Here is a 27,071-nt window from a genome sequence, read left to right on the forward strand (position 1 = left end):
GAGAAATAAACCAGACACAGAAAGACAAACATTGTATTGTCTACCTTATATGTGGGATCTAAAATATATCATACTCACAGAAGCAGAGAGGAGAATCGTGGTTGCCAGGGGGTTGAGGTATGGAAAATGAGGCCTTGTTGGCCAATGTGTATGAAGTTTCATTAAAGCAAGATAAAGATTCTACACATCTATTTCACAACAATGCAGACAGACTTAACACTATTGCACAGTGAACATATAATACTTAAGATGGTCAGTTTTATATAATGTGTATTTTACCAAAATAAAACCACTACAATATTATAAAGTAATTAGCCTCCAACTAATAAAAATAAATGGAAAAAAAAGAAAAAAATTTAAAAGAATGACAATGTGAGGTATAAAGTAAAAAATACAGCACTGTATTCAAATATTAATTTAATAAGATGTTAGGTATACTATACACACTTTTCTTTCTTAAAGAAGATATTAACTTTCAAAACATGATATAAGTACTGAAGAGAAGGGACATACCAGAACAAGTCCTGCAGCAAACTTTGGATCACATGCCATTCCATGATATGTTGCTCCTACATAAGTAGGATGGTCCCTGTAACTAAATAATAACATTTTTCTTGTGGATAAATGCACTTTAAGTTATTAATGACTCAATGATCTTTAAGAATTAGAGTCTTCAATAAAGCTGCTTTCTTTAAAATATGAATATTGTGTATCATGTCTAATGCTCTCAATCATTTTGTAGTTGGGTCGTCTCCCCTGGTGCCTCCAAATTAAGTTCAAAAGTCAACGTTAACACTGTATGATGCACAGCTTAAAATCCAGCAGTGCCTCATCCTTCCAGAAATTAATCACCACTGCTGTCAACACTGGATGGACAAAGTTCTAAGACAGAAAAGTCAGGATAGATTACTGCCATGAATTTGCATGTAGTAAAACCTCAGATGGCATAAAATGTGTTGACTTGAGGATGAAAGAGAAAGAGTGTGCAGCACAGTCATCAGGAAAAAGAGATGGGATGCATTAAATGTCCACACACACATGAATCCTTAAAGCTGCTCCTGAACCTCCAAACCTGACCTTAAATTCCACAGAGACACCAGAGATTTATAGATGTATCCATATTACTTAAGGCCTTTCAGAATCATGTTTTTGTTTCTTTCCATCCAAAATAATCAGATCAGTATATAGAAAGATTCTTGAAAGTTACAGTGCAAGCAGCTAAATAGCTACACCTTAGGTCAGGATAGAAATTCCATAAGGTCACCACATTACCATACTTATGTTTTCTCCTGTAAGCATATTTATATGGATTTATTGCATTCTGTTGTATGCTTTATTTAATGTTAAAATGCTGGTCTTGGTTATTTACCTCTGTGAAATTCTTTAAAACCATAGAGGCCCTATGTTATCCCAAGGCTTTTCATATTTTCAGTTCTTTAAACTCAGAAATAAGCAGACCACTCAGGATAATGGCCCACCATGCTTTAGTGTCTTACATGGTATCATCAGATTTTTATAGCTTGCGTTCTGCCAACACAGTACTCACATAGTCATTTTTTGAGCTATCTTTGCTATTCTAAATAATAAATTTTGTGAACAATTTTGATATTTAACTTATAGTTTGATAAACTTTATACCAATGAAACAAATTACTTACACTAATAAGTATGCCAAATCATGGGACCTTTGTAATAAAAATGTTTCTCTCCAGGACACAAATCTTTGTAGTACATCATGTGCATCCCCATCAGTTGAAATCTTATTTTGATCTGACCAGATCTCCAGAGAAGTTAACATAACAGACACTTGAAGCTGAGAATACATCTAAAAATAGGAGATTCATGATATATGGCTACAAGTAATCATAAATATAATACTATCCATTTATATGCAATACCAGTATATCTGATTAACTATCTTCTTTTTCAGATGAAATTCATTGGTGGGATAAACAAGTTTGCAGGAGTATACATTTTATAAAATTGCACATGTGGGACTTCACTGGTGGGCTGTAGTTAAGAATCTGCTTTTCCCTGCACAGGTCGTGGATTCCATTTCTGGTCCAGGAAGATCCCACATGCCGCAGAGGAACAAAGACCATGCATGGCAACTATTGAGCCGGTGAAGCACAAGGAACAAACCCACGTGCCGCAACCGAGAACCAATGTAGCCAAATAAATACAGGAGTATTTTAAAAAGTGCACCTGCTATTATTCCAACAATGCTACTGTATTTACTTAACTATGAAAGGTATATACTCACAGTGTTGATTAGACTTAAAATATAGATAATTTTCTCAGATGCAATTGCCACTTCAGAGCCCATATAATCATACTGAAAGGCAAATTTTATTTTTTAATCATCAGTGAAAATGACTAAACTACCACATTTAAATGGATATAAAAATGTTAAAATAATGCAACATGCAAGCAAAAGGACAAAAATATAACTAAGACTTAACAAATACTTAACAACTTCTAGACTTAAACCTAGGGACATTATATAGTAACCGATAATATAAAATAGGGCTTCCCAACTGGTTCGTACTAAAGAATCTGCCTGCCAATGCAGGAGATGTGAGTTTGACCCCTGGGTCAGGAAGATCCCCTGCAGAGGGAAATGGCAACTCACTCCAGCATTCTTGCCTGGGAAATCCCATGGACAGAGGAGCCTGGAGGGGCTATGGTCCATGGGGTTTCAAGACAGTTGGATATGACACAGTGACTGACTAAACAACAACAATAATATTAAAATGAGATGGTGATGATTATATTCCTCTTTACACATGTAGTTGTTTAGGATCAAAAGATTCCAAGATTGCATAATTAATAAGGGTTCCTTTTTATTCACATCCTTGCCAACAATTGTTATTTGTGGCTTTTTTGATTATAGCCATTGTGATAAGTGGGGAGTGATATCTCTTAGGAGTTCTGATTTGCATTTCAGACATGCTGAACATCTTTTCTGTGCTCTGTAGGTCTTCCTTGAAAAACTGTCTGTTCAGTTCTCTTGCACACTTTTAAATTGGGTTCTTTTTGATATTGAGTTGCATGAACTCTTTATATAGTTTGGATATCAACCCTTTATCAGTCATAACTGGCAACTACTCTTTTCCCATTCTACAGGCTATCTTTTCATTTGTTTATGGTTTCCTTTGCTGTGCAAAAGCTTTTAAGTAGTTACTATTTGCTTATTTTTCCTTTCACTTTCTTTGCCTGAGGAGACAGATAAAATAACACTGTTATGATTAATGACTGAGAGTGTTCTGCCTATATTTTCTTCCAGGACTAATATGGTTTCCTGTCTTACATTAAGTCTTTATTTTATTTTGAATTTATTTTTGTATATGGTGTGAGAAAATGTTCTGCTTTCAGTCCTACATACATAAGTGTCTTGTCTTCCCAGCGTCACTTATTTTTAGGACTGCATTTTTATTTAATGTATAGTCTTACCTCCTTTGTTGTAGATTAATTGACCATAAGTGCATGAGTTTATATCTGGGCTCTTTATTCAATTCCATAGACCTATGTGTCTGGGTTTATTCTTGTATCATACTATTTTGATTACTGCAGGTTAGTGGTATAGTCTAAAATCAGGGAGTGTGATACTTTCTTCTGTTATTTCTCAATATTGATCAGGCAATTCGGGATCTTTCATGTTTCCATACAAATTTTAGAATTACTTGTTCTAGTTTCATGAAAAATGCCATTGGTATTTTGACAGGGATTACACTTAATCCTTAAATAGCTTTGGGAGTGTGGGCATTTCAACAACAGTAATTCCTGAAATCTATGAAAACAGTGTGTCTTTCCATCTGTTTAGGTACAAGTCTTTTACTTCTTTAGATTTTTTTCCCTAGGTATTATTCATTCTGATGCAATAGTAAAGGAGACAGTCTTCTTAGTCTATCCTTCTGATAGTTCATTATTAGTAGACAGAGATGCAACAAATTTCTGTATATTAATTTGCATCCAGCATCTTTGCCAATACATTGATTACCTCTAGTAGTTTTTGGTGTTGTCTTTAGGATTTTCAGGAGAAGGAAACAGTAACCCTCTCCAGTAATCTTGCCTAGAAAATCCCATGGACAGAGGAGCCTGGTAGGCTACAGTACATGGGATCACAAAGAGTTGGACATGACTGAGCGACTTCACTTCTTTTCACTTTAGGATTTTCTATGTATAGTATCGTGTTATCTGAAAACATTGACTATTTTGTTTCTTCCTTTCCAAGTGGGATTCTATTTCTTTTTCTTTAGTGATTGCTAAGGCAAGGACTTCCAGCACTATGTTGAATAAAATTTGCAAGCAAGGACATCTTGCTTATCTTATCTTCAAGGAAGTGCTTTCAGCTTTTCACCATTAAGTATGATATTAGTGTGGGTTTGTCATATATGAGCTATATTATGTTGAGGACCATTCTCTTTATGCCTCTTTCCTGTAGAGTTTTTATCATAAATGTAAGTTGAATCTTGTAAAAATCTTCTTCTGTATCTGCTGAGATGATCACATGGTTATTATGTGCCTATTGGTCATGTGTAGGTGTACCACAGTAAAATTTTTTTGTGGATACTGAAAAACCCTTGCATCTCTGAGTAAATTTCACTAAACCATGGTGTATGATCCCTTTAATATAGTGCTGAAACTGGTTTGCTAACATTTTGTTAAGAATTTTTGCATCTATGTTTATCAGTGGTATTGGCTTGCTATTTTCTCTTTTAAAAAAAGATTTATTTGTGGCTATGTTGGATCTTCATTGCTATGCATGGAATTTCTCTGCAGTGTGTAAGCTTCTGATTGTGGTAGCTTCTCTTGTTGCAGAGCACAGGATCTCGGCCAGCTGGCTTCAGGAGTTTCAGGGTGTGGGCTCAGTAGTTGAGGCTTGCTGGCTTAGTTGCTCCAAGACATTGGGATGTTCCCAGAGCAGGGACTGAACACATGTTCCCTGCATTGGCAGGTGAATCCTTATCCACTGAAGTACCAGTAACCATTCAATATCACAGTAATCCAAGTCTATGCTCGAACCAGTAATGCTGAAGAAGCTGAAGTTGAAATGTTCAATGAAGACCTACAAGACCTTCTACAACTAACATCCCCAAATGATATCCTTTTCATTATAGGAGGTTGGAATGCAAAAGTAGGAAGTCAAGAGATACCTGGAGTAACAGGCAAATTTGGCCTTGGACTATAAAACAAAACAGGGCAAAGTCTAAGAGAGTTTTGCCAAAGAATGTACAAGTCATAGCAAACACCCACTTCCAACAACATAAGACTCAACACATGGACATCACCAGGTGGTCAATACCAAAATAAGATTGATTATATTCATTGCAGCCAAACATGCAGAATCCCTTTACAGTCAGAAAAAAACAAGACTGGGAGCTGACTGTGGCTCAGATCATGATATCCTTGTTGCCAAACTCAGACTTAAATTAAAGAAAGTAGAGAAAACCACCAGACCATTCAGGTATTACCTAAATCAAATTTATTAGGATTATACAGTGGAAGTGACAAATAGATTCAAGGGATTAGATCTGATAGAGAGAGTGCCTGAAGAACTAGGGATGGAGGCTCGTGAAATTGTATAGAAGGCAGTGATTATGACCATCCCCAAGAAAAAGTAATGCAAAAAGGCAAAATGGTTGTCTGAGGAGGTCTTCCAAATAGCTATGAAAAGAAGAGAAGCTAAAGCCAAAGGAGAAAAGGAAAGGTATACCCATTTGGATGTAGAGTTCCAAAGAATAGCAAGGAGAGATAAGAAAACCTTCCTCAGTGATCAATGCAAGAGAAAAGAGGAAAACAATAGCATGGGAAAGACTAGAGATCTCTTCTTGAAAATTAGAGATACCAAAGGAACAGTTCATGCAAAGATGGGCACAATAAAGGACAGAAATGGTATGGACCTAACAGAAGCAGAAGATATTAAGAAGACATGGCAAGAATACACAGAAGAACTATACAAAAAAGATTGTCATGACCCAGATAATCACAACAGTGTGATCACTCACCTAGAGCCAGGTATCCTTGAATACGAAGTCAAGTGGGTCTTAGGAAGCATCACTACGAACAAAGCTAGTGGAGGTGATGGAATTCCAGATGAGCTATTTCAAGTCCTAAAAGATGATGCTGTGAAAGTGCTACACTCAATATGTCGCAAATTTGGAAAACTCAGCAGTGGCCACAGGACTGGAAAAGGTCAGTTTTCATTCCAACCCCAAAGAAAGGCAAGGCCAAAGAATGCTCAAACTACTGCACAATTGCACTCATCTCACGCTAGTAATGTAATGCTCAAAATTCTCCAAGCCAAGCTTCAACAGTACATGAACCGTGAACTTCCAGAGGTTCATGCTGGTTTTAGAGAAGGCAGAGGAACCAGAGATGAAACTGCCAACATACGCTGATCTTCGAAAAAGCAAGAGAGTTCCAGAAAAACATTTACTTCCGCTTTATTTTCTATGGCAAAGCCTTTGACTGTGTGGATCACAATAAACTGTGGAAAATTCTTAAAGAGATGGGATTACCAGACCCCTGACCTGCCTCCTGAGAAATCTGTATGCAGCTCAAGGAGCAACAGTTAAAACTGGATCTGGAACAACAGACTGGTTCCAAATCGAGAAAGGAGTACGTCAAGGCTGCATATTGTCACCCTGCTTATTTAACTTATATTCAGAGTACATCATGTGACATGCTAAGCTGGGTGAAGGACAAGCTGGAATCAAGATTGCTGGGAGAAATATTAATAACCTCAGATAAGCAGATGAAACCACCCTTATGGCAGAAAGTGAAGAAGAACTCAAAAGCCTCTTGATGAAAGTGACAGAGGAGAGTGAAAAAGTTGGCTTGAAACTCAACATTCAAAAAACTAAGATCATGGCATCCGATCCCATGACTTCATGGCAAATTGACGGGGAAACAATGAAAACAGTGACAGTCTTTACCGGTTTGGGCTCCAAAATCACCGCAGATGGTGACTGCAACCGTGAAATTAAGATGCTTTCTCATTGGAAGGAAAGCTATGATCAACCTAGACAGCATATTAAAAAGCAGAGGCATTACTAGCAAAGTCCATCTAGTTAAAGCTATGGTTTTTCCAGTAGTCATGAATGGAGGTGAAAGTTGGACTATAAAGAAAGCTGAGTGACAAAGAATTGATGCTTTTGAATTGTGGTGTTGGAGAAGACTCTTGAGAGTCCCTTGGACTGCAAAAGATCCAACCAGTCCTTCCTAAAGGAAATCAGTCTGGAATATTCATTGGAAGGACTGCTGATGAAGCTGAAACTCTAATACTTGGCCCCCTGATGTGAAGAATAGACTCATTTGAAAAGACCTTAATTCTGGGAACAATTGAAAGTGGGAGGGGAAGGGGGAGAAAGAAGATGAGATGGTTGGATGGCATCACTGACTCGATGGACATGAGTTTGAGTAAGCTTCAGTCATTGGTGATGGACAGGGAAGCCTGGTGTTCTGTAATCCATGGTTTCACAAAGAGTTGGACATGACTGAGTGACTGAACTGAACTGAATTACCAGGGAATCCCTGCAATTTTCTGTTTTTTTTTTAATGATATCTTTTTTTGACTTTCCTGTCAGGGTGATGCTCTCCCTATGGAATAAATTTAGAATGGTTCCATCCTCTGCAATTTTGTGGAATAGTTTGAGTAGGATAGATGCTAACTCTTCTCTTAAGTTTTTGGGGAAATTCACCTGTGAAACCATGAACGTTTGTTTTTGGGGTGTTTTAAAATTGCAGATTCAATTTCATTACTTACAGTTATTCTGTTCATATTTTGTATTTCTTCCTGGTTCAGTCTTGGGAGATTGTACATTTTTAAGAATTTTCCCATGTCTTCCAAGTTGTACATTTTATTGGTGTATAGTTGTTCAGAGTAGTCTCTTATGATCTTTTATGTTTTTTTGGTGTTTGTTGTAACTTTTACTCTTTCATTTCTGATTGTATTGACTTGGGACCTCTCTTCTTTTTCCTTGATTAGTATGCCTCTTTTCTGTTCTTTTAGTACCTATTTCATTTGTTTCAGTTCTGTTATTTATGATTTCTATCCTTCTACTAATTTTGAGTTTTATTTGTTCCTTACTAATTCCCTTAGCTGTAAGGTTAGGTTGTTTATCTGAGATTTTTCTTGTTTCCTGAGATAAGCTTGTGTCAAAACCTGTGTCAAAAACTTCTCTCTTAGAAATGCTTTTGTTGTATCTAAGATTTATGGGCGGTTGTGTTTTCTTTTCATTTGTCTCCAGGCAGTTTTTATTTCACCTTTGATTTTGTGGTGACCCATTGACTATTAACAAGTACATTGCTTAGCCTGTATGTGTTTAGTGGTTTCTTTTCTTTTTTTAGTATTTTTCTTGTAGTTCACTTCTAGTCTCATTGCATGTGGTCAGAAAAGACACTTGACATGATTTCTGAAATTTACCAAGGCTGGTTTTATAGTCTAGCATGTGATCTATTCTGTAGAATGTGCCATGTGCAGTTGGAAAAACTTGCAATCTGCATCTTTTGGATGGAATGTTCCATATATATAGAATGTGTCATTTAAGGCTTTTGATTTCTTATTGATTTTCTGTTTGGATGATCTGTCCATTGACGTAAGTGAGCTGCTAAATTGCCTACTATTATTGAGTTACTGTCAATTTCCCCTTTTATGTCCATTAATATTTACTTTATGGTTTTGGATGCTTCTATGTTGGGTGCACAGATATTTACATTTGTTATACCTTCTTTTTGGATTAATCCCTATCATTATGTAGTGTTCTTGTCTCTTGTAACAACCTCTTTTTCAAATCTGTTTTGTTAGATATAAGTATTGCTACCCTGACTTTTTTTCAATTTCCTTTTGCATGGAATACTTTTTCCCATTCCCTCACTTTCTGTCTGTGAGTCTTTAGATCTGAAGTGAGTTGTTTCTTGGCAGTGCACAGATGAGTCTTGTCATGTATCCATTTAACTACTCTATTTCTTTTTTATTGGAGCATTTAGTTCATTTCCATTTAAAGTAATTATTGATATGTATGTTCACATTTCCATTTTGCGCATTGCTTTGGATTTGATTCTGTAGGTCTTTTTTGTTCCTTTCTTCTTCTTTTGTTCCTTTCTCATATGTTTTGATGACTACCTTAACATTATAGTTGGGTATCTTTTATTTTTCTTGTTTGCATATAGTATACATTTTTCTTTTGCAGTTACCATGATGTTTTTATGTATCAATCTATACATACACATATGCATTTATATATGATTAAGTTGCTGATCTCTTAATTTCAAATACATTTTTAACAACCATGTGTGTATATTCAACTCCCCTCACAATTACAGCTTTTAACATCTTATTTTACATCTAATTTAAGTGTCTCCTAACTCCTTATTATAGATATAGATGCTTTTGTTAAAAGACAAAATTCTTCCTACCTTCCTTCTAGCTTTGCATGTGAGATGATTTCCAACATTTACCTTATGTTTGCTTCCACTAATAAGCTTTTCCTTTCATAATTTTTGTATTTCCAGTTTTGGACTTTTCTTTCCCCTTAGTAAAACTGCTTTACCATTTCTTGTAATGCTAGTGCCTGAACTCTTTTAAATTTAACTTGTCTATAAAGATTTTGATCTCTAAATCAAATTTGAAGAGCCTTGCTGGACAGAGTATTCCTGGTTGTACATTTTTCACTTTCAACATGTTATATACATTGTGCCACTCCCTTCTGGACTGCAGTTTCTGCTGAAAAGTCAGCTGATAGCTCTATGGACATTCTTTTTGTATGTTTTTTGTCCTTTTTCTTTTCCTGCTTTCAGTGTCCTCTTTTCATCTTTCACTTTTGCCAATTTAATTGCTATCTCTCTCTCTCTTTTCCTTCTGGGGGTTCTATAATGTACATATAAATGTGCTTAATGTTGTCCCAGAGTTCTCTTTCAAGGTTCTCATTTCTCGTCATTCTTTCTTTTTTCTGTTCGACATCAGTAATTCCCATTACACTGTCTTCCAGCTCACTGATCCATTCTTCTGTATCGTTTAGTCTACTATTGGTAGCTTCATGTGTATTTTTGATTTCAGTGTTGTATTCTTCATCTATGTTTGGTTGTTTTTCATATTAATATTTTCTTGCTCTGTGTATGCATCCTTCTTCTGAGATTTTTGATGGTCTTTACAAGCACTACCCTAACCTCTTTCTTGACTAGATTGCTTATCTCCATTTCACTTATACCTTCTTTTGGGCTTTTCTCTTGTTGCTTCATCTGGAACATGCCTGTCTAAGTATTTGTCTAAGTATTTGTTTTGTATGTACCTGGTAGATTGGTTGTGCTTCTTAATGCTGGGGAAGTGGCCTTTTGCAGGCACTATGTGTTTCAGCAGCCGACTCAACTTTCATCACCTTTGGTGTATACTCTAGTGGCTTCCCCTGTGTGACTGTGTGGGTCTTTCTGTTGTTGAAGGCTGACTAGGTGAGAGGTCTGTTAGTCTTGTTTGGCCCCTGGTCCAGTTGGTTGGCAGTTCTGCCTCATGCATTGGCTGCCAGGTGCTGGTTGGCAGGACCAGGTCATAAGGCAGCTGGCAGTGAAACTCCAGGGAGTTTTGGGATAGTGTTGGCTCGGGGCTGTATGGAGTAAAGGTGCAGAACATTCCAAGGCCATAGCACTTCCACTGCTGGGTGAAGCCTGGTCCTGGGGCCTGTCTTTTGATAGGCAGAGCTGGGGCCTGGAGCCTGGTTGTAGGGCCCAGGGATCCCAGGAGCTGATGTCATCATTTTTTATTATTGCTTTTATAAAAATTATTTAAAGATTTTAAAATTTCATTTTATGCAAAAATTCTAGAACATCATGATACTTACTGACTTATACAAAATTACTAGTAATAATGGACAAAACAGGTTTTTTTTTTTTTTTAACTTATTGCCTGTGTTTGCTAAAACAAATTGTATAAATGAAAAGTTCCAAAATCAAGTGTGTTCCCATGTATTCTTCTTCTTCTCTTACAATTTATTAGGTATATACCCAGTGTGTTCTACAGAATGTTTGTCATCAAATCGTAGCCTCCCTCTTATGAACATTATGTTTTTCATAGTTAATTAGCAGTTAAATTTTTAGCATTAAATAATATCCCAATGTCTGAACCTACCACAAATTATCCACTCAGTTACTAAAGAAAATCTATGTTCTTTCCAATTTTATAAATATGAATAAAACTACCATAGCTATCTAAAAAATGATTATTTCCACCAGAAAACCCAAGCATTTACACAGCACAGAATATTCTTATAAAAGATAATGTTTATTAAAAAGATCTTCTTCAATTTAGTAACAAATAAAACACTTTAAAATGAAAATTGACTTAAGGAAGTGTTTCGCCCCAATTTGGGGGTGAACCCAGAAATATATGCCACTAGTTATAATCCAATAGATTACTAGATCTCCCCTTTCATACAAAATTTTACGTTAGTTCTAATAAATATTGTTATTGATCCCCTTATGCCATTGGAAACCCAACTGATAATGTGTCTTTATGTCCTGTCACACTGATACATATATTTTCAACACAGTAATATATTTCTGCATTGCAAAGGTTATCTTTATATTACTTTTCAATTTAAATAAAAGGATGTAAGGAAAATGTATCAATAATACTTACCAAAGCTTTATCCATAATGACACATATTTTCAGAACTCTTTTCAACATCACACCTGAATCTTTCTGCAAAACAGAGAACATGAATTGAATAAAACATTTAAAAAATTTTATCTTGTTTGTAATTATCGTGTACATTATATAATGATATATATGTATATATATGTATATGTATATATACATATATATGTATACATATATATATATACACACACACACTCTCACACAGGTATAGATAGGTAGATAGATAGATTATAGCTACAGATACAAACATGTAAAGATATAATTACAAGAAATATAAAGATCAATGACCACTGAGTAAATAATCTGGGAGATTTTGCATAAACATTTTCAGAACAAATCAGAAGCTTTTGCCTTATATTCTTGATAATAAGAATCCTCAAAAAAAGTTACAAAAATGAGGGAGGATTCTTGTTTCTTTCCCCTGAAAAACTTCCTCTAGGTCCCTGATTTAACCTTCAAGCTAAACAAATTCCCATCAACTTTCCCCCAAATGTTGGTCCATTTTATCATCATTTTTGTACTTGCAATTATTTACCATGGCCTTCTCTCAATAAAATGCATGTATTTTAAGAACACAGTTACATGAACTGGTAGCAATGTATACAGCCATGCATCCATTACTATCAGTAAAATAAAAATTGTTTCCATTACCCTATAAAGTAAATAGCTTATAAGGCTCGAGGCAACCAGTGATCTGCTTTCTCTCACCATAGGTTACAATAATGTGTCCTATAACTTTATATAAGTGAAATCATATGATATGTCTTCTTCTGTATCTGGTTTCTTTAACTCAGAACTTGTCCGTGTTGCTGTGATTATTGGTAATTCATTTGTTTTTATTGTTACCAAGTGTGAGATTTTAGAAACATAAAATAATTCATTAATACATTTAACTGTTGATGACCATTTGGATTATTCAAACATCTTAGCTATTGTAAATAACACAGATGTGAATATCCATGTACAGGTCTTTGGATAGTTACAGTCTTTCATTTTTCTTGGTTCAATGCTTAGAACTGGAATATCTGATTCACATGATAACTGTATATGTATATAGAAATTTAAAATTTTAACTGTTTTATAAAGTTATTAGGTTGGCTAAAATGTTTGTTCAGGTCTTTTCATAACATCAAATAGAAAAATCTGAACGAATCTTTTGGCCAACTCAATAATTTGATCATTCTGCATTTTTTGCCAAGAACTAATGTCAATTGCTCCATACTCTTGCCTCTATTTAGCACTGGAAATCTTTTGCATTGCATCCATTCCTGTCAGTATGTGCTGAGAACTCTTTGAGATTTTCATTTGCAGTTCCTGTATGATTAATGATGTTGAACATCTATTCACAGTCTTATGACTCATTAATTTGGTTTCTCCTAAGTCCCCTACTATAAATTTTATGTTTGGCTTGACACTTAAGCTTACCCTCTAATTCATTTTTTTAGAATAAGGATTTCCATGTGGAAATCCAATCTTCTTGCATAATTTGATGAAGACATCATTTTTTACTTTCCAAAGACCTTAGCACCTTTGTGTATAATCATCTGGGAAAGAGCACATGGCTCTACTTCTCCTCTGTTGTATCCCACTGTTCCACACATAAACCAATACCATGATATGTATCTCCAGAGCAGAAGTCAGCAAACTATTGCCTATGGTATACCCACCTCAGTTCAGTTCAGTCGCTCAATCATGTCCGACTCTTTGTGACCCCATGAACTGCAGCACACCAGGACTCCCTGTCCATCACCAACTCCTTGAGTTTACCCAAACTCATGTCCATTGAGTCGGTGATGCCATCCAACCATCTCATCCTCTGTCGTTGCCTTATCCTGCGCTCTGTCATTCCCGGCATCAGGGTCTTTTTCAGTGAGTCAGCTCTTCGCATCAGGTGGCCAAACTATTGGAGTTTCAACTTCAACATCAGTTCTCCCAATGAACACCCAGGACTGATCTCCTTTAGGATGGGCTGTTGGATCTCCTTGCAATCCAAGGGACTCTCAAGAGTCTTCTCCAACATCACAGTTCAAAAGCATCAATTCTTTGAAGCACTCAGCTTTGTTTATAGTCCAACTCTCACATCCATACATGACCACTGGAAAAACCATAGCCTTGACTAGACGGAACTTTGTGGGCAAAGTAATGTCTCCGCTTTTCAATATGCTAAGTTGGTCATAACTTTCCTTCCAAGGAGTAAGTGTCTTTTAATTTCATGGCTGCAATCACCATCTGCAGTGATTTTGGAGACCCCACAAAATAAAGTCAGCCACTGTTTCCACTGTGTCCCCATCTATTTGCCATGATGTATACCCTCCTGCTTGCAAAAAATATTTTCTTGGAACACAGCCATACGTGTTTGTTTATAGTTTACCTATGCTGATTTCAAGCTACAAGGACTGAGTGAAGTAGCTGCAACAGATCGTATGCCTCACAAGCCCAAAATATTATCTGATCCCTTAAGAAGAAACAACACAAGTCCTTCACCTAGTTCTCTTTTTCAAACAACTGTTTGACTTCATAAGGATATTTGCATCTCCATAATCAATTTGAGAATCTATTTCTACAAAAATGTTTTTCGGGAATTTTGACTGGAATTATATTGACTCTACACATCAATTTGGGGAAAATAGATATCTTCTCTTTTTTTTTTTTTTTTCTTGTAACTTTGCTAGAGTCTCTTAATTAGTCTTGATTGCTTTGATGGAGATTCTTTAGCTCTTATGTGCAGAGTTATCTCACTAAAGAACTAGGGTGATTGTTTTGCTTTCAAAATGTATACCCTTTATTATTAGTCTTTTTCCTATTGCAAAAACTAAGAATTCAGTAAAATGTTGAGTGGAAGTACAATGAAGACAAACAACCTTGCATTATTCTGAATCTCAGGGGTCATTTTCACCAGTTTGGGCACTAAAAAATACACCATAGACTAGATGCTTAAACCACAAACAGTATTTCTGACATTCTAGAGGCTGGAAAGTTCAAGATTCAGGCACCAGCAGATGTGATGGCTGGTGAGTTCACTCTTCCTAGTTTGCATATCTTGTATGCTCATGTGACAGGAGAGCAGAGAGAGGGATCCCATGCCTCTTCCCTTTTATATGAGAGAATTAATCCTATCACGAGGGCCCTAACTTTATACCTGTTATTGTTCAGTCACCCAGTCAAGTCCAACTCTTTGCAACCCCATAGACGGCAGCAAGCAAGGCCTCCTGGTACCTCACCATCTCCTGAAATTTGTCCAAGTTCATTTCCATTGGATCAGTGATGCCATCCAGCCATCTCATCCTCTGATGACCTCTACTCCTTCTGCCCTCAATTTTTCCCAGCATCAGGGACTTCTCCAATGAGTTGGCTGTTCGATGAGATGACCAAGATACTGGAGCTTCAGCTTCAGCATCAGTCCTTTCAGTGAATATTCAGGGTTGATTTCCCATAAGATTGACTGGTTTGATCTCCTTGCTGTCCAAGGGACTCTCAGGAGTCTTCTCCAGCAACACAGTTCGAAGGCATCAATTCTTTAGCATACTGCCTTCTTTGTGACCCAGCTCTCACAACTGCAGATAACCACTGGGAAGACCATAGCCTTGACTTATACAGACCCTTGTCAGCAGAGTAATGTCTCTGCTTTTCAACATACTGTCTAGGTTTGTCGTAGCCTTCCTGCCAAGAAGGAAATGTCTTCTAATTTCATGGCTGCAGTCATCATCTGCAGTGATCTTAGAGCCCAAGAAGAAATCTGTCATTACTTCCACCTTTTACCCCTCTATTTGCCATGAAGTCGTGGGACCAGATGCCACGATCTTAGTTTTTTTTAATATTTAATTTTAAGCTGGTTCTTTCACTCTCCTCCTTCATTCTCATCATGAGGCTCTTTAGTTCCTTAGTTCCTCTTCACTTTCAGCCATTAGAGTGGTATCATCCATATATCTGAGGTTGTTGATGTTTCTCCCATCTAACTTGATTCCAGCTTGTAGCTCATTCAGCCTGGCATTTCTCATGACATGCTAAGTGTATAAGTTAAACAAACAGGGTGACAGCAGACAGTCTTGTGAACCTCCTTTCTCCATCTTGAACCAATTAGTTCCATTCAGGGTTCTAACTGTTGCTTCTGGACCCGCATAAGGTTTCTCATGAGAGAGGTAAGATGGTCTAGTATTCCCATCTGTTTAAGAGCTTTCCACAGTTTGTCCTGAATAGTCATTGGAAGGACTAATGCTGAAGCTGAAACTCCAATACTTTGGCCATCTGATGTGAAGAACGGACTCATTGGAAAAGATCCTGATGCTGGGAAAGACTGAAGGTGGGAAGAGAAGTGGATGGCAGGGGATGAGATGCTTGGATGGCATCAGCAACTCGATGGGCATGAGTTTGAGTAAGTTCCAGGAGTTGATGATGGACAGCGAAGCCTGGTGTGCTGCAGTCCATGGAGTCACAAAGAGTCAGACACAGCTGATCGACTGAACTGACCGACAGTTTGTTATGATATACAGCCAAAGACTTTAGCACAGTGGATGAGACAGAGGTAGATTTTTATCTGGAATCCCCTTGCATTCTCTATGAGCCAGTGAATGGTGGCAATTTGATCTCTGGTTCAAATTAATCCCATCGTGATGGCCCTGCCCTCATACCTAATCTAACACTAATGTCTGAGTTCCTAATACCATCCTACTGAAAGGTTTCAAAATACAAATTGTGGTGGGACACAAGCCTACAGTACGTAACAGAAGTAAAGCATTCAGTCATTTACATTCTTTATGTTAGCTGTACATGATCTTTATTATCCAGGACATTTTCAACTCCTATTATTTACCATGAATATGTTGTACTGAATGTTGGCAAATGATGTTTCTAAAAGTATTACTATGATTCTGTGGTTTTCTTGCTGTATCTTTTTAATTGAGTCAATTGCTGTTTTGCTGTACTGATTTATTGATGTTGTCTCAAAGTCCCATAGATACTATGGTCTCTTGAACAAGCAAATCTGTTTTTATAGTATAATTGCAACTTGACTGGATAACAAAAGCCTGATACAGTTTACCTCCTAGAGAAGCTATTTTCTTTCTCACTAGATAGATATTCTTGACTATCTTATAAGCAGTTCCTTTTGACAAATGTTAATGCCAGTCTGACTGCCTTTTTCTACTTTAAGTGACTTTCTTTGAGGCTGAGATGCCTATAGGATTATTCATCCTTTATTGATAAAGTCCAAAATATATTATATATTGGTGTTACCCACTTTCATAAAGATTTCTTGAACTCTGAAAATTTTCAAATTCAGGAATTCTTTATTCAACACAGCTTTCTTCTCTCATAAGTAGGATTACATTGAGTATGATTTTATTCATGAATGACAATATTGGTTATCTTGAATTTCCATTAGTAATCTTTTACATTCTGTTAGAGTTCCCTAGAGAAACAGAACTAACACAATGTGTGTGTATATTTGCACATTTAATATACTTATTAAAATTAGATTTATTACAAGAAATTGCCTCACATGGTTATGGAGTCTGGAAAGTCCAAAACCTCCAGTAGGTTTCAGACCTGAGGAGAGTTGATGCTACAGTGCCTGTTTGAAGACTGTGGCCCAGAGAGTCCTGTCTTACACAGAGGAAGTTCCATTCCTTTCTTAGATTGATGACGCCACTATCAGATGAGGTCTATACACATAATGGAGGACCATCTGCTTTACAAAAACTCCACTGACTTAGTTGTTTATCTTTTTCATAAACACCTTCAAAGAAACACCCAGAAAATCTGACTAACCATCTGGGGACTGTGGCCCAGGGAAGTTGATACATAAAGTTAGCCATCATACAGTTTTGCTTTTTTCTCCCATCATTTTTTTTTCTCTCCCATCATTTTTATGAGCTTCCCTGATAGCTCAGTTGGTAAAGAATCCACTTGCAATGCAAGAGACCCCAGTTTGATTCCTGGGTCTGGAAGATCTGCTGGAGAAGGGATAGGCTACCCACTCCAGTATTCTTGGGCTTCCCTTATGGTTCAGCTGGTAAAGAATTCGCCTGTAATATGAGAGACCTGGGTTCGATCCCTGGGTTGGAAAGATACTCTGGAGAAGGAAAAGGCTACCCACTCCAGTATCCTGGCCTGGAGAATTCCACAATCCATGGGGTCCGAAAGAGTTGGACACAACTGAGCAACTTTCACTTCCATTTCCCAACATTTTTAGGTCATCGCATTCTCTATTTCCTTCAGTTCAGTTCAGTTGCCCAGTCATGTCTGACTCTTTGCAACCTCATGGACTGCAGCATACCAGGCTTCCCTGTCCATCACCAATTCCAGGAGCTTGCTCAAACTCATGTCCATTGAGTCAGTGATGCCATCCAACCTCCTCCTGCCTTGAATCTTTCCAAGCATGAGGGTCTTTTCCAATGAGTCTGTTCTTCGCATCACGTGGCCAAAGTACTGGAGTTTCAACTTCAGCATCAGCCCTTCCAATGAATATTCAGGACTGATTACCTTTCGGATGGACTGGTTGGATCTCCTTGCAGTCCAAGGGATTCTCAAGAGTCTTCTCCAACACCACAGTTCAAAAGAATCAATCCTTCTGCGCTCAGCTTTGAATATAACGTTACCTTGGGGTTTTATGATAATGTCTGTTCTGTTATTCGCCAGTTCTATTGTCAATGTCTTTCATTTTCAAAATGGCTTTGTCTTTCTTATATGTCTATTTCTTGAGCACTTCCAGGATTTTTAAACAGACTGGGAAAGGGTAGACTTGTGAGTACCAAAGAATGGATCTCTGGGGTTGCATTAGTTAGATTAGAATTTTAATGCTGTGACTTAGAATAATAATTTGAACTCTCCAGGTCTCTGCTTCCTTCTGAAGAGAGGGATAAATGTTCTCACTCTCAGAATTGTAGAAAAAATTGCAAAGACAGGGTATACTATCAAGGTCTTACAACAACAGGTGACACCTAGTACATAGATATATAACAATATCAATATTGTTTTTAACTCATTTTGGATCATGTAATTTGTGTTATATTTTATATTTATATTGGTTTTTATGTCCCCTGTTTATTCCCTTTTTATTCTCATTTCCGAATACATTCATTTCTTTCATATCAAACTTTTGTTGAACAAATGTTAGGGATAAGTGACTTACACTATATTTGGTTCATAAGAAATGACCAATTTTTCAAGAATGATATTGCTTCTTCTCTGAGAGAGAAGTCCATGAGAGATACCTGTTCAGCTCAGGTTTATCAAGATGGGGATTCAGACACTCTTCTCCTTCTACTCCTATCTGAATTCAAATACTACTGGGGACACTTTGAGGCCCCGAATTGAAGCTGGAAAAGGAAACAACTAGCATTTTCATCTACCTTTGTCTTTGCATGAGCAAAGCACACACATCATGTTAAACCACTGACAGTCAGGAATTCATCACTTCAAAAATCTCGTCGCATTTGACCCTGTAGTGTTTCCTCATGAAGAGTACAGCTTGAGGATAGCAGCTTACAAAGTTGTTCCATCTCTTGATTTGATAGAAAATTCAGTGTATTTGGCAACTACTCCTTAGAAATTTGGTTGTGTTGTAGCCTGCTAATCTTCTCATTCCTGGTGAGATTAGGGTCTCTCTCTGTTATTCTAAGTGTGGTCTGTTTTACACATTAGGAGGGGTATTCACAATAGGGAGGAAAGAAATGGTTTTAATTAAATATATCAATTATATAGTTCTGACTGGGTAAGTAATTACAGGCTGAAGATTACCTTGCCTTATTTTAAGTAAGTTTTGTGTTGCCTTTCAATCTTCAATATTGGCGCTAAGTAGTTTCATGCCATTCTACATTGTGTTTATACATAAGAAATCAGATTTTTTAAAAATATTGATTTAGAACCCCTGCTTAAATCATTTTGATTCTCAATTTCATTTGTATTGGAACTCATACTACATCACCTGTATTGTTATTTTAATTGAATATCTTATCTCTCAAATTCCCTTGTCACTTTTGTTTATACTTTAGTTGTGTGTGATTTCTGAAATTTTATGTGATGAACTTTCGAGTTTTTACACATGGTGGCTCAGATGGTAAAGCGTCTGCCTATAATGCGGGAGACCTGGGTTTGATTCCGGAGTCGGAAAGATCCTCTGGAGTAGGAAATGGCAACCCACTCCAGTACTCTTGCCTGGAAAATCCCATGGATGGAAGAGCCTGGTAGGCTACAGTCCGTGGGGTCGCAAAGAGTCAGACACGATCGAGCGACTTCACCTTACCTTACCTTAGCATGCTTTTAATTCCCAAGAACTGCTATCTGCTGAATTTTATTTTTTAAACAGTGCTCTGTTCTCAATTTGTGGAGGAGATATTTTCTCCGACCTTTCTGAGTATGGGCTTCCCTAGGGGCTTAGTCAGTAAACAATCTGCCTGCAATTTGGGAGACCTGGGTTCAAACCCTGGGTTGGAAAAATCCCCTGGAGGAGGCCATGGCAACCCATTCCAGTGTTGTTGCCTGGAAAATCCCATGGACAGAGGAGCCTGATGGGCTGCAGTCCACAGGGTCACAAAGAGTCGGGCATGACTGAGAGACGAAGCATAGCATACCTCTCTGAGTATATTGTCATGTTGCTTTCTTCACTCTCTCTCTCTCCACTCCTTAGTGCCTCAAGATTAAACACTTTGAATTTTTCTATGCCAATATCTACCAGATTAAATTGTTTCATCCTATGTCTAGTGCTTCTTCATATTAGGCATTGACAGCATATTGCAATATCTATGACCACATATGGAGCTTATGATCTGCTGTCTTCAGAGAGTGTAAATTCTCTGGAATGTTTAATGCAAACACCTTGCTGTCAACATACTTAGTTTTGATTCTTTGGAGTGGTTCATTTCCCTCCTGGATCCTAATGAACATCTTAGAATGTTTAAACCATTTCCCACTGTGTAGTGTGTCATTTAATATATTCACACTAATATTGGTATCATAACCACCTTCTGTTATGATTTACAAAGACATTTATGCCTGGTGACCCCACTTCACACATTCCACCCACAAAAAGAGTCTTAGACTATCTGTGAGTTTACAGCAGAAACAATTGTTTAGGAGAGGAAATTAGGTTTTATATGTATTTTTAAACTTATTTTCAACCACTTCTCTTCCTAGACACACCCTTAATATCATTTCCTTAGGTATTTGGACTCACAGTTAAAAAGACATTTCAAATCTTCCAGCAAACAAAAGCCCAGGACCAGACGGCTTCACAGCTGAATTCTACCAAAAATTTAGAGAGGAGCAAACACCTATCTTACTCAAACTCTTCCAGAAAATTGCAGAAGAAGATAAACTTCCAAACTCATTCTATGAGGCCACCATCACCCTAATTCCAAAACCAGAGAAAGATGTCACAAAAAAAAGAAAACTACAGGCCAATATCACTGATGAACTTAGATGCAAATATCCTTAACAAAATTCTAGCTATCAGAATCCAACAACATATTAAAATGATCATACATCATGACGAAGTGGGCTTTATCCCAGGAAGGCAAGGATTCTTTAATATCCGCAAATCAATCAATGTAATACACCCCATTAACAAATTCAAAGATAAAAAACATATTATTATCTCAACAGATGCAGAAAAAGCCTTTCACAAAATTCAACATCCATTTATGATTAAAACTCTCCAGAAAGAAGGAATAGAAGGAACATACCTCAACATAATAAAAGCTATATATGACAAACCCTCAGCAAAAATTATCCTCAATGGTGAAAAATTGAAAGCATTTCCCCTAAAGTCAGGAACAAGACAAGGGTGCCCACTCTCACCACTACTATTCAACATAGTTTTGGAAGTTTTGGCCACAGCAATCAGAGCAAAATAAAAGGAATCCAATAGGAAAGGAAGAAGCAAAACTCTCACTGTTTGCAGATGACATGATCCTCTACATAGAAAACCCTAAAGATTCTACCAGAAAATTACTAGAGCTATTCAATGAATATAGTAAAGTTGCAGGATATAAAATTAATACACAGAAATCCCTTGCATTCCTATACACTAACAATGAAAAAACAGAAATTAAGGAAACAATACCATTAACCATTGCAACAAAAATAATAAAATACTTAGGAGTATATCTACCTAAAGAAACAAAAGACCTATACATAGAAAACTATAAAACATTGATGAAAGAAATCACAGAGGGCACAAATAGAGAAATATACCGCGTTCATGAATTGGAAGAATCAATATTGTGAAAATGAGCATACTATCCAAAGCGATTTATAGATTCAATGCAATCCCAATCAAGTTACCAATGGTATTCTTCACAGAACTAGAACAAATAATTTCACAATTTGTATGGAAATACAAAAAAACCTCGAATAGCCAAAATAATCTTGAGAAAGAAGAATGGAAATGGAGGAATCAACCTGCCTGACTTCAGACTCTACTACAAAGCCACAGTCATCAAGACAGTATGGTACTGACACAAAGACAGAAATACAGATCAATGGAACAGAATAGAAAGCCCAGAGATAAATCCACGTACCTATGGACACCTTATCTTCAACAAATGAGGCAAGAATATATAATGGAGAAAAGACAACCTCTTTAACAAGTGGTGCTGGGAAAACTGATCAACAACTTGTAAAAGAATGAAACTAGAACACTTTCTAACACCATACACAAAAATAAACTCAAAATGGATTAAGGATCTAAATGTAAGACCAGAAACTGTAAAACTCCTAGAGGAGAACATAGGCAAAACACTCTCAGACATAAATCACAGCAAGATCCTCTATGACCCACCTCCCAGAATATTGGAAATAAAAGCAAAAATAAACAAATGGCACCTAACTAAACTTAATAGCTTTTGCACAACAAAGGAAACTATAAGCAAGGTGAAAAGACAGCCTTCAGAATGAGAGAAAATAATACCAAATGAAGCAACAGACAAAGAATTAATCTCAAAAATATACAAGCAACTCCTGCAGCTCAATTCCAGAAAAATGAAAGACCCAATCAAAAAGTGGGCCAAAAATCTAAACAGACATTTCTCCAAAGAAGACTTACAGATGGCTAACAAACACATAAAAAGTTGCTCAGCATCACTCATTATCAGAGAAATGCAAATCAAAACTGCAATGACTCCTAAATGCAATAATAGAAGAAGGTATTTACATGGACTTACATGATAATCAAGCAAGATGGGACTATTCTTAGATATTAAATGACAAAGGTCATTATCAAATTTACACTTAATATTTTAATTTAATATTGTGCATATTTGCATAAAAATACTTAAAAGACATATCTGCATAAAATACTTAAAATTAGGTATATGTGAGAATTTTGAATTATATATTTACAGCTATTAACTTTTTAAATATTATATGACTAAACAAAATATATTTAAAATAAATACCTTATAAGAGAAGGCTTTATTATAACCAGTATCACCTTAAATTTGTTTTCCAAATGTACCAGATATCAATGTGAGTATGTTTATCACAATTTGCATACATCAGTTACTTACATTTGATTTCACAAGAATTTTGTAGGATTGATCTGCAAATTGAGTGGTAGAATTATTTTCTGTTATGGGAGAAAAATCACTTTTTTTATCCCTTATCAGATAAATCACATGCTCATATGTAGTCGAAGATTCTAGTGGTTCAATTCCATAACTGACATTTTCAAACTGCAATAATCCCCTGAATATTGAAACACATAAAAAAGAAATTAAAAATATGGAGTTCTCAATAATAAACATAAATAAATATTAATAGAAAAAATTAAGTAGAAATTATCAAATTAAATTATTAAATTAAGTAGAAATTATTAGAATTAAGTAGATAATTTGATAATAATGATTTTGTCATTTAATATCTAATAATAGCCCCATCTTACTTCCATTAATGTGTAAACCCAATTTTCTACCTTCTTTTATCTATTATAGCATTTAAGAGTCATTGCAGTTCTAGAGTGGATCAGTAATAGGGTTATGTCTCATTCTGATGACAGCTTTTTCTGAATGAAATTTATAATTGCAAGCCTGGGAGAGACACAGAGTATAGTGGAAAAGATAAGACAAGCAGGCACAGAAAGCAGGTGAGAAGAAATGCAATGTAAGTGTCTATTTTCTTTGTCTTCCATCTACCCTTCAAGAAGTTTCTAAAAGTTAAAGGATAAACTAGATATCAACTATATACATCTCTGGAATATGTCATTACCTGAGTCCAGAGCAGGTACTAAGTGTCACAACTGAATTTGGAATCTCTGTGGCATATCCTTGATAAAAGCAATGGCCCTACACAGGAGTAATATAAAGACACATCAGTAATGATTAGCAAACAAAGCGTTTGGTTTTATTGATAACCCTCATCCTAGACATCATCAAACATCAGATTTAAGCATTCCATTATACAATTCAACAGACATTTCATTTCCTCTTTAGCTTTCTACAGTCTTTTCCCCTTGACACTCTTCTGTCTATAATCACAACTCCTATTCTCTCCCAAAGGATTTTTGCTGTAAATCTGAACTTTTCATAAATAACGTTCTGATCTACATCTTATAATTCTCAGTCCACATTTTGAATATATAGCCTAAAAATGCTACCTCAAGGTAATCACCAGCATTAATCACAGACTTCCACTGTGAGCATTTCATTTGTTTTATTCTAAGTAAGACCAAAATATCTTAACTGACCTTTCTTCACTATTTTCTACTATCTCATCATGTTGATCATCCTTACTTGAAAGTCTCTTCTCAATGGACTTTCAAAACATTACTCTTCCTACGTTCTCTGCTGATATAGTATTTTACTAAATAGTTCCTTCTCTTCCCTAAGAAGTGTACTGATATCTAGAATCAACCTTGTTCCTCAGTTAATCCTGGACTATGAACACACTATTATCATCACATTCTCATGTATGAATGTGTTTCTGTGGCATAAGTGTCCATACTACAAATCCATCAGTAAGCATTCACTCATCTCAATACTCGGCTTAACTCCTATCTCCAACCAACTGATAGAGGCAGAGCATACACGACTCCACAGTCAGACAACAGTGGCAGCCACTTCTGCTCACAGTGGTGCCAGCAAACTATGCCACAAGCCTTCACAAAGACGTAGAATGCAAACCAGCTCCCAACACTTTACCCAGCAGAAGACAGCATCTCAGTTTATGCATCTCCTGGCCTTGCACGCCCAATAAGAGAAAATGATCCTCGTGAGATGATTCTCAACACTCCAAACTCAAAGCAGCCAACAGTGGCCTAGATTAAAAACTTTCCTCTCTCAGGGGCACTAGCAGAGATGAGAAGCACATTGATAGCCAGTGACTGGCATACGGCTAGAGGAAATGTTCTTCATTATATGGTTCCCTCATCAACCAACATCACCAAGCAACAGAGGGTGGCCCAGGAAAGAAACTTTTCCTGCCATGCCCCAGCAGAGATCCAGTGAGCTCCACATGAACCAGGAAGAATGAAGGACAACAAAATATCAAAAGTCCCAAGAAAGCTGAATGGTTACTGGAGCAACAATCACACTAAACTTGAACTTAAACTGGGTGATTGCCTTTCAATCATCCTGAAACAACTGAAAGAATAAGGAAATTTCGGAAGTGAAATAGAAGCTATTAAAAATAACAACTAAGAAATTAGAACCAAATAATATAATAATAAAAACAAAGAAAACAACCCAAACTGGGTAGGCACAAACATAGAGTGCAGATGACAAGGGACGGAATCAATGAACTTGAGACAGATGAGTAAAATTTACTCAATATATAAGTCACAGGAAAATTGACTAAGAAAATGAATAGAGTTTCAAGAACACATGGAATACTACCAAAAGTTTTAAAATATATGTCAGAATCCACTAAGAAGAAACAGAAAGAATTCAGAGTAGAAAAAACATTCAAAGAAATAAAGGTGTAATACTGGTCAATAGATGGTGGTTTAGAAATCCCTGGATCTGCCATCCTCCATCAAATACACCAAGTGAGTAGCAATTAATGCACCAATTCCATCTGTGAGAGACCATGAAATAACTGACTGGCTCGTGCAGATCTTTCAGTGAATGCAACATCAGATGCACCAAAGCCAGTAGGAAGACTTGGGATGACTGTTCAGCAGAGACTTTGCCCCAGAGTGCTACCTTTAGATTAGATAAGAGATAATCTAGCTTCCAGATTGACCCAGGGCAGCAGAGGGTGTTGTTCAAGCAAGCAGTGCCCCAGTGTTACTGAGGAGAATACCCAAGGAGCAGTGTCATCAAACCTGGGCAGTCTAGTCACCCAAAACACAATGGAGATGGTGGCTTGGGTTACTTGACACCATTGCCTCCCTTCCCTCCTTGTCCACACTCATCACAGAGTGAGAAGAAGAAAAATCCCACCTCTCTGCCTCCACTGCAGGAGACAATAGTTGACTGATTGAATGCAGTGCTCCCACTTCACCAATATCGACCCAAGAACCAGCATTTATCTCTCCAATCTTGCAGCACTGATGCCTCAGTACAGTCTGAGGGAGAACAGGGGCACTAACTTGGGATAACAGAGAACAGTGATCATCCCTTCTGACCAGCAGAGACAGAGTAAAAAACCCCACAGAGATCTGCTTCTTCCTGAAGAGAGAAACAGCTGGTCGAGGACCCCCAATTCACTGGCTGGGCTGATTTGTGGGGGTGTCCTTCTGTACATGGCCACTCATGAAGACTCTGTGAGGGGACTGCTTTGTCTAATGAGCAGACACCAAAGTAGAATGTTAAGTAAAATGAGGAATAAAGAAATGATATTTCAAACAAAGGAACAAGATACAGGCTGAAATTGACACTACTGAAATAAAATTAATTTACCTAATAAAAATTTCAAAATAAAGATGTTCCCATAAAGATGCTCACTGAGGTTAGGAGAACAATGCATGAAGCAAGTGAGAGTTTGAAAAAAAAAAACCAGATAAAATATTAAAAGTATCAAACAGAAATCATGGAGCTGTAGAATAATTGCTGCTGTTGTTTAGCTGCCAAGTTGTGTCCAACTCTTTTGCTACCCCAAGGACTGTAGCCCACCTGACTCTTCTGCCCGTGGGACTTTCCAGATGAGAATACTGGAGTGGATTGCTATTTCCTTCTGCAGGGGATTTTCTTAGCTCATAGACTGAACCCGTCTCCTGCATTGGCAGGCAGGTTCTTTACCACTAAACCACCAGGGAAGCCCTAGAATAATAACTGAACTGAAAAAATTCACCAGAAGTCTTCAACAGCAGATTACATCAGACAGAAGAAAGACTCAGTTCAACTCCAACAGATCAAAGAAGCAAAGGAAGACAGTAAAAACTGATCAAATCTTACAGGAGTTATGGGATAGTAATTAAAGTTTCCACTTTGGAAACTAGAAAAAAGAAAAGCAAATTAAATCCAAAGTAAGCAACAGAAAAGAAA

The 27,071-nt window shown here is 36.9% G+C and overlaps 1 protein-coding gene across 4 annotated transcripts in view; it reads right to left on the bottom strand.

Moving 5' to 3' along the window:
* The window catches only part of LOC122688081 (A disintegrin and metallopeptidase domain 3-like), a 115,093-nt gene that overhangs the window by 69,683 nt on the left and 18,339 nt on the right, over nt 1-27,071 (bottom strand). For 2 of the 4 annotated variants that reach the window (XM_043893904.1, XM_043893905.1), the window contains exons 5-10: nt 23,854-23,930; nt 23,157-23,334; nt 11,632-11,694; nt 2,263-2,334; nt 1,658-1,824; nt 514-595 (exon numbers count right to left, since the gene is read on the bottom strand). In XM_043893904.1, the coding sequence (XP_043749839.1) occupies nt 514-595; nt 1,658-1,824; nt 2,263-2,334; nt 11,632-11,694; nt 23,157-23,334; nt 23,854-23,930 (639 nt within the window). The remainder of the gene's footprint in view (nt 1-513; nt 596-1,657; nt 1,825-2,262; nt 2,335-11,631; nt 11,695-23,156; nt 23,335-23,853; nt 23,931-27,071) is intronic. The other 2 variants (XM_043893907.1, XM_043893906.1) reach the window with 1 other exon arrangement.

Source organism: Cervus elaphus, chromosome 32, assembly GCF_910594005.1.
Source record: "Cervus elaphus chromosome 32, mCerEla1.1, whole genome shotgun sequence".
NCBI lineage: Eukaryota > Metazoa > Chordata > Mammalia > Artiodactyla > Cervidae > Cervus > Cervus elaphus.